The following is a 12,416-nucleotide window of genomic DNA, read 5'->3' as shown; positions in this document are numbered from 1 at the left end:
AGGTCCATAATTGAAGCACAAATCTGCAGATACTGGAAATCCGAAACAAAAGCAAAAAATGCGAGAATCACTCAACAGGTCAGGCAGCAACCATGGAGAAAGAAAAACAATTAATGCTTCATATCAATGACCTTTCATCTGAGTTGGAGGAGTTAAAAAAAACCCAAGTCTCAGAGAGGGAAGGAGGTGGAGGGAAGAAAAGGCATCGTCTATGATAGGGTGAAGACCAAGGCTGACCAGGTAGCTATTTTTTTCACTGCTGTCCAGTTAATAGCTGAATGAAGGCAGTTAGAGAGTGAGAAGAAACAAAAAAACTGCTGGAACCACGAGATGCAGAACACAACAGTTGCTGGAAATCTATAACAACAGAGAATGCTGAAAATACCCACATCAGGCATGGAAAGAAAACAACTAAGTTAATGCCACAAATGGATGAGGATACTTCAGAACTGGCCAGTTCCAACACAAACAAGAAAAGTTGGTTACATGAAATTGTTGAATTCAATATTGGGCCAGGTGAAAGATGTGGTGCTGACCTTTGAGGTCCCTATCAGGACTGACCATTTCTGCCTGTGACCCTCTGTGATTTTGGCACAGTTTTTCTCTTTCTATTAGTATCATCCAGGCTACTGGGCATGTCCAACAGCCTTGCTAATAGCAACACATAACACAGACAAAGTAGCACCATCAGACCCTAGGTACCACATTAACCTATTTGGTTTTCACTATGAGAAATATTCCCTTTGTTCTATCACCTGGATCCTTGACTTCCTGACCAACAGACGTGATCAGTAAGGATAGGCAGCAACACCTCCGCCACAATTATCCTCAACACTGGTGCCCCACAAGGCTGCGTCCTCAGCCCCCTATTCTACTCCCTATAGACTCACAACTGTGTGGCCAGATTCTGCTCTAACTCCATCTACAAGTTCGCAGATGACACCACCAGTGGGTGAGATCTCAAATAACAATGAGATGGAGTACAGAAAGATGGGGAACCTAGTGGGATGGTGTCATGACAACAACCTTTCTCTCAGTGTCAGCAAAACAAAAAAGCTGGTCATTGACTTCAGAAAGTGGGGCAGTGTACACACTGTTTTCATCAATAGTGCTGAGATGAAAATGGTTGAGGGATTCAAGTTCCTAGATATAAACATCACCATTAGTTTGCCCTGGTCTAACCACATAGATGCTACAGCCAAGAAGGCATACCAGTGCCTCCACTTCCTCAGAAGGCAAAGGAAATTCAGCATGTCCCCATTCTTCCTCACCTATTTTTATAGATGAACCAGTGAAAGCATCCTATCCAGATGCATCACAGCTTGGTATGGCAACTGCTCTGCCCAAGACCACAAGAAATTAGAGAGAGTGTGGACACAGCTCAGTCCATCATGAAAACTACCCTCCCCTGTCATGGACTCTGTCTACACTTCTCGCTGCCTCAGAAAAGCAGCCAACATAATCAAAGACCCCACCAACCCTAGACATTCCGCCTCTTCCCCCTTCCATTGGAAGAAGATACAAAAGCTTGAAAACACGCACCACCAGGCTCAAGGACGGCTTCTATCCCGTTGCCATAAAACTATTGAACAGACCTCTTGTATGTTAAAAACAAACTCTTGATCTCACAATCTACCTCGTCGTGGCCCTTGCAGCTTATTGTCTACTTGCACTTTCTCTGTAATTGTAACACTATATTCCGCATTCTGTTATTGCTTTTCTCTTGTACTCTCTCCATGTACTTATGTTTTGAAATGATTTGTACGGATGGCATACAAAATTAAGATTTTCACTGTATCTCGGTACACGTGACAATAATAAACCAATTCCAACTCCTTCCCTGCTATGGAAAATTAATCTGTTTTCTCTCTTTCCTGATTTAGACCCGAAACATTAACTCCGTTTCTCTTCTCACAAATACTATCTGACTGTTGAGTGTTTTCAGCATTTTCTGTTTTTATTTCAGATTTTCAGCACCTGCAGGTTTTTTTGAGCTTTCCCTCGAGCTTACATTGGCATATTTGAACTTCAGTGGAAAGATGAAGTGCATGTGCCTTTTGCAAACCATATTTTCAAAAGAGAACTTTTTAAAGTGTCCACAAAAGGTCATTATTACAGAAGTTTGTTTCTTTGACAGGATTCTGCAGAAAACACTGGGAGATGAGTTTTCTAGAGAGATAATCTTAGCATGCATCACTGGGTAAATATACCATTTAATATGGACCTTCTAAAAAGACCTTCTAAAACTATCATGGTTGTTAGGAGTCAAAAACTAGGTAATAAAGCCTAAATTACAGCCAGACTCTTCAGGAGTGATATTATGAAACACTTCCTCAGGCAAAATAGGGTAGAAGTTTGAAGCAACAATCTGCTGGAGGAACTCAGTGGATCAAAGAGGGGTGTAAGATGAGGGACAAGGTAGTGCCAAGTAGGGGAGGGAAGCAAGGATGGAGTTGGGAAAGAATGGCAGGTGAATGATAGATGGAGGCAGACAAAGAGAAAGAGGAAAAAGGGAAAAAGATGGAACAAGGTGGGGTGGGGTGGGGGAGGTGTGGAGATTGGAGACAGCTGCTGGAGGGAGATAAGCAGGAACACACAGGGCTATCAGTGCTGGACTCTGATCAGTAAAGATGAGATTGGGAACCAGTTGATGTGTGTGTGTGTGCGCGGAACCATGAGGGGGAGGGGGACAATGATGGGTGACGGGGGGCAGGGTAGAGTTTGAACAAGGGAAAAGGGACCAGAATGGGAGAACCAGAGGAGGATCATAAAGGGGAGGGGGAGGGGAAACCACCCACTGGAAGGGAGGGTTACATAAAATTGAAAAACTCAGTATTCAAGCCATTGGCAGAATATGAGGTATTGTTCCTCGAGTTTGCCTTGGGCTTCATCCGGCAGCAGAAAAGGCTAAGGATGAACAGGTCAGTGTGGGAATGGAAAGGGGAATTCAAATGACACTGGGAGCTCAGGATGGCCACTGAGGACCAAGAGGAGGTGCTCTGCGAAACAGTCACCCAGTTTGTGCTTGGTCTCGCCGATTGTAGAGGAGGCCACATCAGGAACACTGAATGAGGTAGATGACATTGTAGGAGGTGCATGTGAACCTCTGCCTCACCTGGAAGAGCTGTTTAGGTCCCGGATGGTGGTGAGGGAGGAGGGGTAAGGACAAGTGTTACACCCCCTGTAAGGGCAGAGGAAAGTGCCAGGGGTCAGGGAGGGATGGGCAGACCAGGGAGGCGGAAAGGGGTGGGGAAGAGAAGATGTGACTGGTAGTAGGCAGCTGGCAGAATGACGAAGGATGACATGCTGGATGTGGAGGCTCATAGGGTGAAAGGCAAGGACTAGTCAAAACGTTGACATTTCCTTTCCTCCCACAGATGCTGCTCAACCCGCTGAGTTCCTCCAGCAGATTCCAGCATCTGCAGTCTCTGGAGTCTCCAAGGTAGAAATTTGGTTCAGTCTTTCATAGACAACACTTGATTTGTACAGAGTTAATAATTGTTTCAACAAAGGTTCACAAATTAGTAATTAAAAATTTTAAGGGATATGTCAAGTTAGATCACTAATCATCCCTGAACTTAAATGGAGAAAAAAAAATCAATGGCAAAGCAGGAAATACACAAAAATGCTTAGGCTTAAGTCACTGCCCTGAGGAACTCCTGCTGGGATGCTCAGAGGCCAAGATGATTGACCTCCCACAAGATGATTGATCTTCAACTGTGCAGCCAGTGGAATGTTGCCCCCTTAATGTCCATTGGCTTCATTTTTACCAGGCCTGTTTCTAAGATTTCAATTTGGGAGTCAAGATTAAAGGTCACAGGCAGGAACGTAGACTTGAAGCCACAATCAACCCAGGCATGAACATATTCAATGGAGAAGATGAGGTGCCTTTTACTCTACTCGTGCTCCTTTCTTATATTCTTACGAACAGGCCTTTTGCAGGGATGTCCACTGACATATAGACATTAGAGGGAGAAGTATCACAGTCAGTTGTGCAGTGCCGCATGGAAAAATATCCCACTAACATTCATTCTTTGGACTCACAGATAAAAAAAAATAGGCAAGGCACTGAATGACAGTTGGTGTCCACAGAACCACATCCTAGAAACAAGACACGATCCTCAGTAATGCAGGGGATGAAAACTGAGTATTAGGAGAAATAGGTATTATCATTCTACCATTCAGTTTGACTGCCTCTTTTAACCAGAGTTACTAGTTTGCTTCTGGAATAGAATATTTGATTATCCAAAATGTTGAAGTGCTTACTATTAACCTAAAAGTGCAGGTCCTCCTAAAATAATTCTTCCATTCTAGTGTACAATTTTTTTTCCAATTAGTATCTGTAAAGATATGATTACTATTCATATAGCCAATACTTCTAAAACAAAATCTTAAAATGCAGTAGCCAATTCAGAATTTTTAAAACAAAATGACAGGGAAGAACTTTAACATGAGGACACCTTAAACTGCCTATATTTGCTTTCTTATGCATTCAACAGAAAGATTCAATGTGTGAAGTGGAAATTAGCATCTATTACAGAGGCATTGACCCAAGGTTAAAGCTAAGGAAAAACCATAGAAACTGCTAATCGGTGTCAACCACAAGGATACCACAGGGAACAACACAATTTCAAGAGGAAACTTTTAAAGTTCAGTTTTTTCTGCAGACGAAGCAGTGAAACACAGCAACTCAATCCTCAGCAATGCTGCAGTGGACAAATGTTCAGTATGTTATGGGCCTTTCTCTCTGGTAGTGATGAGTCAGTGTACAGGAGTGAGATAGGACACCTGGTTGAGTGGTGCCATGACAACAACCTCTCACTCAACATCAGTAAAACTAAAAAACTGATTGTTGACTTTAGGAAGGGGAAGGAGAGCGAACGTGCGCCGGTCTACATCGGTGGATCGGCGGTGGAGAGGATCAGCAGCTTTAAATTTCTAGGCATTCAAATATCGGATGACCTGTCCTGGGCCCAACACATGGATGCAATCACAAGCAAGACCCGCCAGTGCCTTTCCTAGATCGTTAAGGAGGTTCAGCATGTCACTGAACACTCTAACATAAACTTATACAGATGTATTGTTGAAAGTATCCTGACTGGTTGCAACAGCAAGTTGAATGCACAGGAACACAAGAGGCTGCAAGGAGTAGTAGACTCAGCCCAATGCACCACTGGCATATCCCTCCACACCATTGGTAGTATTCACACGAGGCATTGCCTCAAGAAGGCAACATCCATCATCAAAGATCACTGCCATCTGGGCCACGCCATCTTCTTACAGCTACAATCAGGCACGAGGTACAGAAACTCGAAGTCTCACACCACCAGGTTCAAGAACAGCTACTTCCCTTCAACTATTCGGTTCTTGAACCAACCTGCACAACCCTAATCACTACCTCAGTATAGCAACACTATGAACACTTTGACCTACAATGGACTTTTTTGTTGTTCTAATTGTGTTATTTCTTGTATAATTTGTTTTCTTGTGAATGTTGATTATCTGATGCTTTGTGCTTATGATGCTGCTGCAGGTAAGTTTTGCATTGCATCTGTGCATACATGTACTTGTGCATATGACAATAAACTCGACTTTGAAAGAGTTGCTCATGGGCTACTGTTGACAAACTCAACTGAGGGCACCCTAGCAGCACATCCTGTCTAAGAAAAAAGATATTCCAGTCACTGAAGAATAATTTTTTTCAGTCAGCCATAAAAATTAACATCATTAATTTAAAAGTAATAAAAATATTTGTTCTAATTCTGTCCACACAAGTATAATACATGAAAAAAGCTGCTGCGTCAGTGATCAGCTCTCTACACTTCATTCAAGTGGCACATGAGAAAACTGAACCTTAAAGTTTCATACTAAAATTAATTAATTCTTCAAGTATTTGTGTTCAAGGACAAAATACAGAATACTGAAGATGGCCTGAACAAACTGCAAATAACGTTAATAAGCTAAAATCATCTATCTATCACAGTGGCAATGAACAGGAAGCAGTGAAGCAGAAATTAAAAGGCAAATTTGTACACAAGTGTATAAAGCAACTCAGCAAACAAGTTCAATGCTCCTATATTTCAACAGATTCATCTTTACAACAGTTACATCCTCTGTATAATACTGCACAACTCATACACATAGTCACTGACAACATCTCTAGGCAGGAAACTGGGCACATTCAGCCAATATCAACAATGGATAGTTTACATCCACTCCAAGCAGCACACTACTGATGAAGCCAATCATTGAACAGCATGTCCAGTGATACCTGAAACAAGCAAGCCCAGATCATGAAACTTAGCTTTTTAGGACACATTATCCTGACACATGCTGCAGTCAATCACACCAGAGCTCCACCTACCATGAATGCCCCACAAGGAGATTAAATCTAACTGGGGCAGAGTATAGTTGACATGGATGCTTATAATGGAGGCAGACCTCAAAGATGTCAGTACTGTCTTGGACTATGCTCAGCAAGAGGCTTGCTCAAGTTTGGTCAAAGGTGGCATCTCATTTGGAATCCTGCATTCCTGCTTGGGGCAAATGTCGCAAGAAATGTCGGACTGTGGCGACTCACTTTACTGGTATCGAACCGGCTCCCGAGATCGCGAGCGTCGTCAGAAGCCCCGACCGAAGATGGCGCGGGGCCCTCCTCCTCCATCGTTGGGCTAGGAAAGCCCACGCACGGGAAGGTCAGGTTACCCGCTCGTGACGTCAGCTCGGGAACTGAAGCACGGGAAGAGTTTCGGTATTAAAAGGCGCGCCGCGCCTCTGGTGATCAATCGACTTCTGACTCCAAGCAACGGGCTCTGTGTCTTTATTCTATAGTAGTGTAGCTAGCTGCTACATGACGATGAATTTCAATAGTCCTCCTTCAGTTTAACAGCAGGGGAATGCCTCTCAGGTTAACTTTTTAAACAAGTTATTTGCTATTAAATTCATGCCTTTGTCTAGAAGACAGATAAAACTATCAATCTTACCCAAATACACATTTTCCTTAGTCTCTGACAACTGCAACACTAACTTCATAAACTATATTCAAGAACAATGCAAATCTACCTGTAAGAATAACCTGGAAGGCTTTTGACTTGTTGAACAGAGAACATTGTTTCTTCAAGTTAAACACAAGGAGCTCCATGCAGTTATATCTACAATACCTAGAGCCACGCATTAAAAAGTAGTACCAAAAGTTAATTATGTACAATTCCAGTGTTTTATCAATAGGGAAGGATATGACTTACACGCATCAGGAGCTCAATTTGCAAAAAACACACTTTTCTACCACTTGTTCCCAACAATGATAGCATTATACAAGAGCTCACAACATATGCTGAGACAACACCTCACTGCAATTTTTTATGCACCTGTAAAGATGAATGGAAATGAATGCATCTTGCTCTATTTTACTTAGCTTAAATCCTCAGTGCCAACAGAAGCATGGTATTGGCAACATTACCTCATTTTCACCACAAGATGGTGCAACAGTAAAAAGTAGATCTGCACTTTGCAATGTCATTACCTGCTTCCTTACAAACTGCTACCAGATCTGCACCAACATATCCATGAGCACCATCTGCAATGTGTACCAGCTCCTTCTCAGTCAATGAAATTGGAATATTCTTCAGAAATTTCTTCAAGATATCGAGGCGATCTGCAGCATTTGGAATACCAATCTCTATTTCTTTATCGAACCGTCCTGGTCGCCGAAGCGCTGGATCCAAGGCATGAGGTCGATTTGTGGCACCAAGGACCAGGACCTGTCCTTGACTCCCCTCCTAATACAAACAGAACAAAAAAATACATTCCATAAATACAAGACTCAGAGATTGACACAAAAGAAGCCTCAAAATTCAAATGATGGATGCCAACCATGGGTTCAGTTATAGAAAAATTGCAACATTTGGTCTGGTTGGGTTTTTAAATGGTAAGTACTCAGTACCATTCATTATAATGTTTAACCCATTGTCTCTACAATCTAGGAGTGCAAAGGCACCAGAGGTATGGGAATACAGCCTCTGCAAGTTCCCTTCCATGTCACACACCATTCTTACTTGGAATTATTTTATTTCTTCATTGCTGGAATTATTGGGTCACAGAATTTCTTAACCAATGAAACAGTGGGACTATTTTGCAGCAGTTTATGAAGCTCCTTCTCTCATGAACAATTGAAGATGGACTTAAAATGTTTGTCTAATCGTAATGGGGTATATCATATTATTGCAAATGCATAGAACTACTAGAAACACCATGTTTCAATTGTTTGGAAATCAATTATTCCAACTGTTTTAAAAATAAATTATCCCAAAACTATAATTTGTCTTCCCAAGGAAGAAAATTGAAATAGGATAACTATTAACAAGGAAAGCTTTCATCTAATCAGAAACTAAACACCAATATTTCTAAAAAGAATTCACTGCAGGTAAAGAAATTACTGTGGATCACAAACATGTTGTAATAGGATTTGACTTACATATACGAGAAAGGGATGTCTCCTTTTCATACTTATTTGCATACACATACATCCATGACTCTCCATCTCTACCCATCCTCCTACTTGCTCACCATTCCCACCCCAACTTGGCATCTAAATATATATACCTGCAATGTATTCCAACCATTCTTACTTGGCAAGCTTTAAAATGAATCTTCCTATTCAATGATCCCTTTTGAATAATTTTAGACTAGATTATGAAAACAGCATCGAAAGAACGGCAGTCGCTGTTCATCTTGCCCACAAACATTTGACAGTCATCGCATAGAGACATGTTTGGGGCAACTGCTCCAATGCAGTAATATTGTACATGGGATCTGTGAACAAAATTGATCAGCCAACAAAACAAAAGAATCCTCAATAACACAAGCACAGTCCAAACCAGGAAGATAATACAAATTGAAAGATTTGTAAAGAAATAAAAGATTGGAAAAGTGAGATGGGATCAAGAAGAGAGAAATAAGAAACAAAAACATTTTTAAAAAATCTCCAATTAATATTTTTCTGAAAGAATAAGAGTATGCGGTCATAAAATTCTTCTTTAATCACACTTAACAGAAACCCTAAAAAATTCACTTATTCTTGCATTGACCAGCCCTACTTTTTTCAGCTATCTTGTGTGGAGCTAATAGGCAAGTACAGCAAGTTCATGTCAGGGCAGTCAATGCAACGCCAAATCCTTTGGTAAGGACTGTGACAGTATGTCCCATGCAGGACTGGGGTCTTTCTGACAGTAACTTCTGGATTTCTGCATTTGGCTGCTCATCCCTATACTCTGCACCAGATTTACCTACACTAACTTCGATCACCTACTGTTACTATCACAGCAACATCTCGGTCTTCATTTCCAAGATAATGGGCCAAATTATGTTTGTTCAGGTATACTCCTTGTATGTGCCCTCACATTACTCTCACAGCCGCATTTGCCCTACAAACATGCTGAGGATGTCATCTGTAGTCTCCCCATTGGTTGCACCACCACCATACTTTCCCATGGGCAACTGTCAACAAGAGACCCTCAAATGAGTTGAAGCACAGCATTCAACTCATTTGTGAGCATCAGCACGTATTGCTCCTTATCAAGCAGTCATAATGATCCTTAAAGCATTTCAATGTGGCTTCATTACTTGAGACACAAAAATGATACAAGATTGGTTTCTCGGCGAGTCATTGAGCATGAGTCTTAAGATCTCGATCACCTACCAAGCACAGATTTAGAGAATACAACCAACATCAGTAGAATATATCACACCATTTTAGAGCAGGATCATAATATTTGAAATATCAAAACAAGTGTTACATGTCTATGACAGAAGATGCCTAGAGGATCATAATTTGTTGCATTGCCCTATGACATCAAAGTCCAATGATGCATAATCATGGACCTTCTGGAAGAGGAGAAGGATAACCAAATAAAACAAAGATACAGCCTACATAAGCAAGAGAAAAGAGAAGTAACTACTGTCAAAGTTCTTTTCTCAGCCATACCACTCCTGTGCAACCTCATCAAGGGTCAACTCTCCCACAGTGTGACAAAATACATCTTCAACCAAACTGCCTTAAGCACCAACTGAACTGTCAAGAATCAGCCTTCTCTGCACTACCTGATAGATTAAAAAACAACAGACACAAACAATGGTCTGAACCATAGCCTGCTGTTTCTTTACGTGCTCCCCAAAGAGAGGGTCCAGAGTCATAAACTTATTGTGGCAATGAAAGGCAGCATCTTAGGAGCAGGATATTTGCAAAGATAAAGGAAAGAAGTGCTATTGAACAGACAGCGAACAATCTGCCACAGTGCAGTCTCCTGGTGCTTACCTGGAGAGGATGGTCTTGAAGTTTTAATGCACCCAAAAACATAACTAAAAGTAGTGCTATGCTGGGGGTTTAAACTAGTTTGTCCAAGCCCCCAGAAGCAATATAGTATCACTCACAGGCACTGTACACAGAGAGGTGCCAGCCTATGGCATCTCCTGCCTTTGCAAGGAGTGACAATTACGGTGGAAGCAAGGACAGAAGCGCATTTAGGGAGTTTCTGGTCAGGGAGGCATTCAGGGAGAGGTAGAGGACACTGGGGTGGGAGAGAGGGAGACAGAGGAAAGAGGGGCAAGGGGTGGCACTATTACTAGGAGAAAATTTTGAAAAGAACCGACCTGGAAGAAGAAGCCATGTATAGGCCTCACTTGATGAGTAAAATTTTATGCAAAACAACCACCATCTGTCATCACCACGTGTGTTCACCAGCATCGCTGCCTATGTGCAACATCCACTGAATAGTTTATCATAAGTTTTCGATGCACCCAAGCAGAAGTCAAAACTGTCGAGTAGAGAGAAGGGATTGTTGCCATTTAACTCTGCGCTTCTACCTGGGAACCTTGAGTAGGTTAATTCCTACGTCCAACCACACAAAGTATTTGACTCAGTTTACACAAAAGACGAAAGGGGAGGTAGAAAAGGAAATAAAAGAACAGTATATCTTTTTGGAAAATCAAAATTATTCAAGCGGAGCAACTGATGAGTAATATTTGATATGGAAAATATGAACGCAAATAATAATTGCTTGCAATGAAAGGCAAGCCAAATTCAAAAGCAGGAAGTACAACTTCACACAATGCTCATGAAAGGAACAGTAGGAATAAGGAAACAAACTAGGAGAAAAAAATACCAGCAGAGGGATGAAATTGCAACAACAATCTCTTGCTTTTCCACATGATCACAAAATTAATTCACTTTGCTGAATAATTGTCTCTCTATTCTTAATTCCACCACTCTTTACTCACCGAGCCAATACCATCCATTAAAGTAAGTAGCGATGCTACGACTCGCTTCTCAACTTCATGCTGAGCTCCTTCCCGTTTTGGACATATGGCATCAAGTTCATCTATAAATATGAGTGACGGTTGACTGGAAAGAGAGATAAACTATTAAATGCATTGTAAAAGTCATATCTTCACAAAATTGTGTTTACTGGGTCTACCTAATTATGCGCAATTAATACTTTTCCTTCACAGAGGATAATCTCCCCACTTTCCAAGATATCGCTGTACACTTCATCCAAGGAGATGGACAGTTCTTTCACTAACATCATTTTTTTTTTTAAATAGGAGTTCTGAAAGAGTTAAGAAGCAAATTTTTCTCTTTTCTTGGTTCAGCTGATAGCATACACACCTCTGAATAGGAAATTTGTTGATTCAAGGCCAAGATTTAAATGTGATCTAGGCTGATATTCCATCGTGGCAATGAAATACTTATAACTCATAGCTGCTTATTAATTATTAAACAACTTCTAGTTTGAGAAGTGAAAAACTATTCTCTCCTACACTTGCCACCAAGCGACATGCCCACCAGTCCAACCCCAGGAATAACATCATAACAGGTAGGGAAGTCTACTGGTAATTTCTCCAAAGTAATAATCCAGAGGCCTAGACTAATAATTCAAAGACATTCATAAAGCCCATCTCTCCAGCTAGGGATTCAATGCAATGAACTAAATAATCTGGAATAAAAAGTTGATATCAATAACACCAGTCATGAAACTACCATATTTTTACAAAAGCCCCTTCAGTGAACTAGTGTCCTTTCATAAAAGGAAATTGTTGCTCTTACCTCGCCTGATCCACATGAATCAAGAGCTACCTCAATCTTGTTGACTCTCAGCTACACTCAGAAATGGCCCAGCAAGTTTAGGGCAGTTAGGGTGGAGTGATAAAGGCTGGCCTTGCCAGCAATGCCCACAACCCATGAAAAGAGTTAAAATAAATACCATTCTTTGGTCTTTCCAGCAACTGTAGCCAAAAAATACATGTCAAAAGTACTTTGAGGTCACTCTGTACTTTGCAAACCTAAAATGTTAAGCTTCCAGGCATCAACAAGTATTCTTCCCCTGAATCTTCCTTTGGGAAAGGAGATAAAAACTAAGCGA

At 41.2% G+C, this 12,416-nt stretch overlaps 1 protein-coding gene across 3 annotated transcripts in view; it reads right to left on the bottom strand.

Moving 5' to 3' along the window:
* spata5 (spermatogenesis associated 5) overlaps nucleotides 1-12,416 on the bottom strand; it is a 289,862-nt gene that overhangs the window by 259,090 nt on the left and 18,356 nt on the right. For all 3 annotated transcript variants that reach the window (XR_007958670.1, XM_052044104.1, XM_052044117.1), the window contains 2 exons: nucleotides 11,275-11,398; nucleotides 7,523-7,778 (listed from right to left, as the gene is read on the bottom strand). Coding sequence is in view for 2 of the 3 variants with exons in the window: in XM_052044104.1 (XP_051900064.1) it covers nucleotides 7,523-7,778; nucleotides 11,275-11,398 (380 nt within the window). In the remaining variant the exon portion in view is untranslated. The remainder of the gene's footprint in view (nucleotides 1-7,522; nucleotides 7,779-11,274; nucleotides 11,399-12,416) is intronic.

This window comes from Pristis pectinata, chromosome 2, assembly GCF_009764475.1.
Source record: "Pristis pectinata isolate sPriPec2 chromosome 2, sPriPec2.1.pri, whole genome shotgun sequence".
NCBI lineage: Eukaryota > Metazoa > Chordata > Chondrichthyes > Rhinopristiformes > Pristidae > Pristis > Pristis pectinata.
The sequence above is the reverse complement of the archived record's forward strand: the minus strand, read 5'-3'. Positions and strand labels throughout refer to the sequence as shown.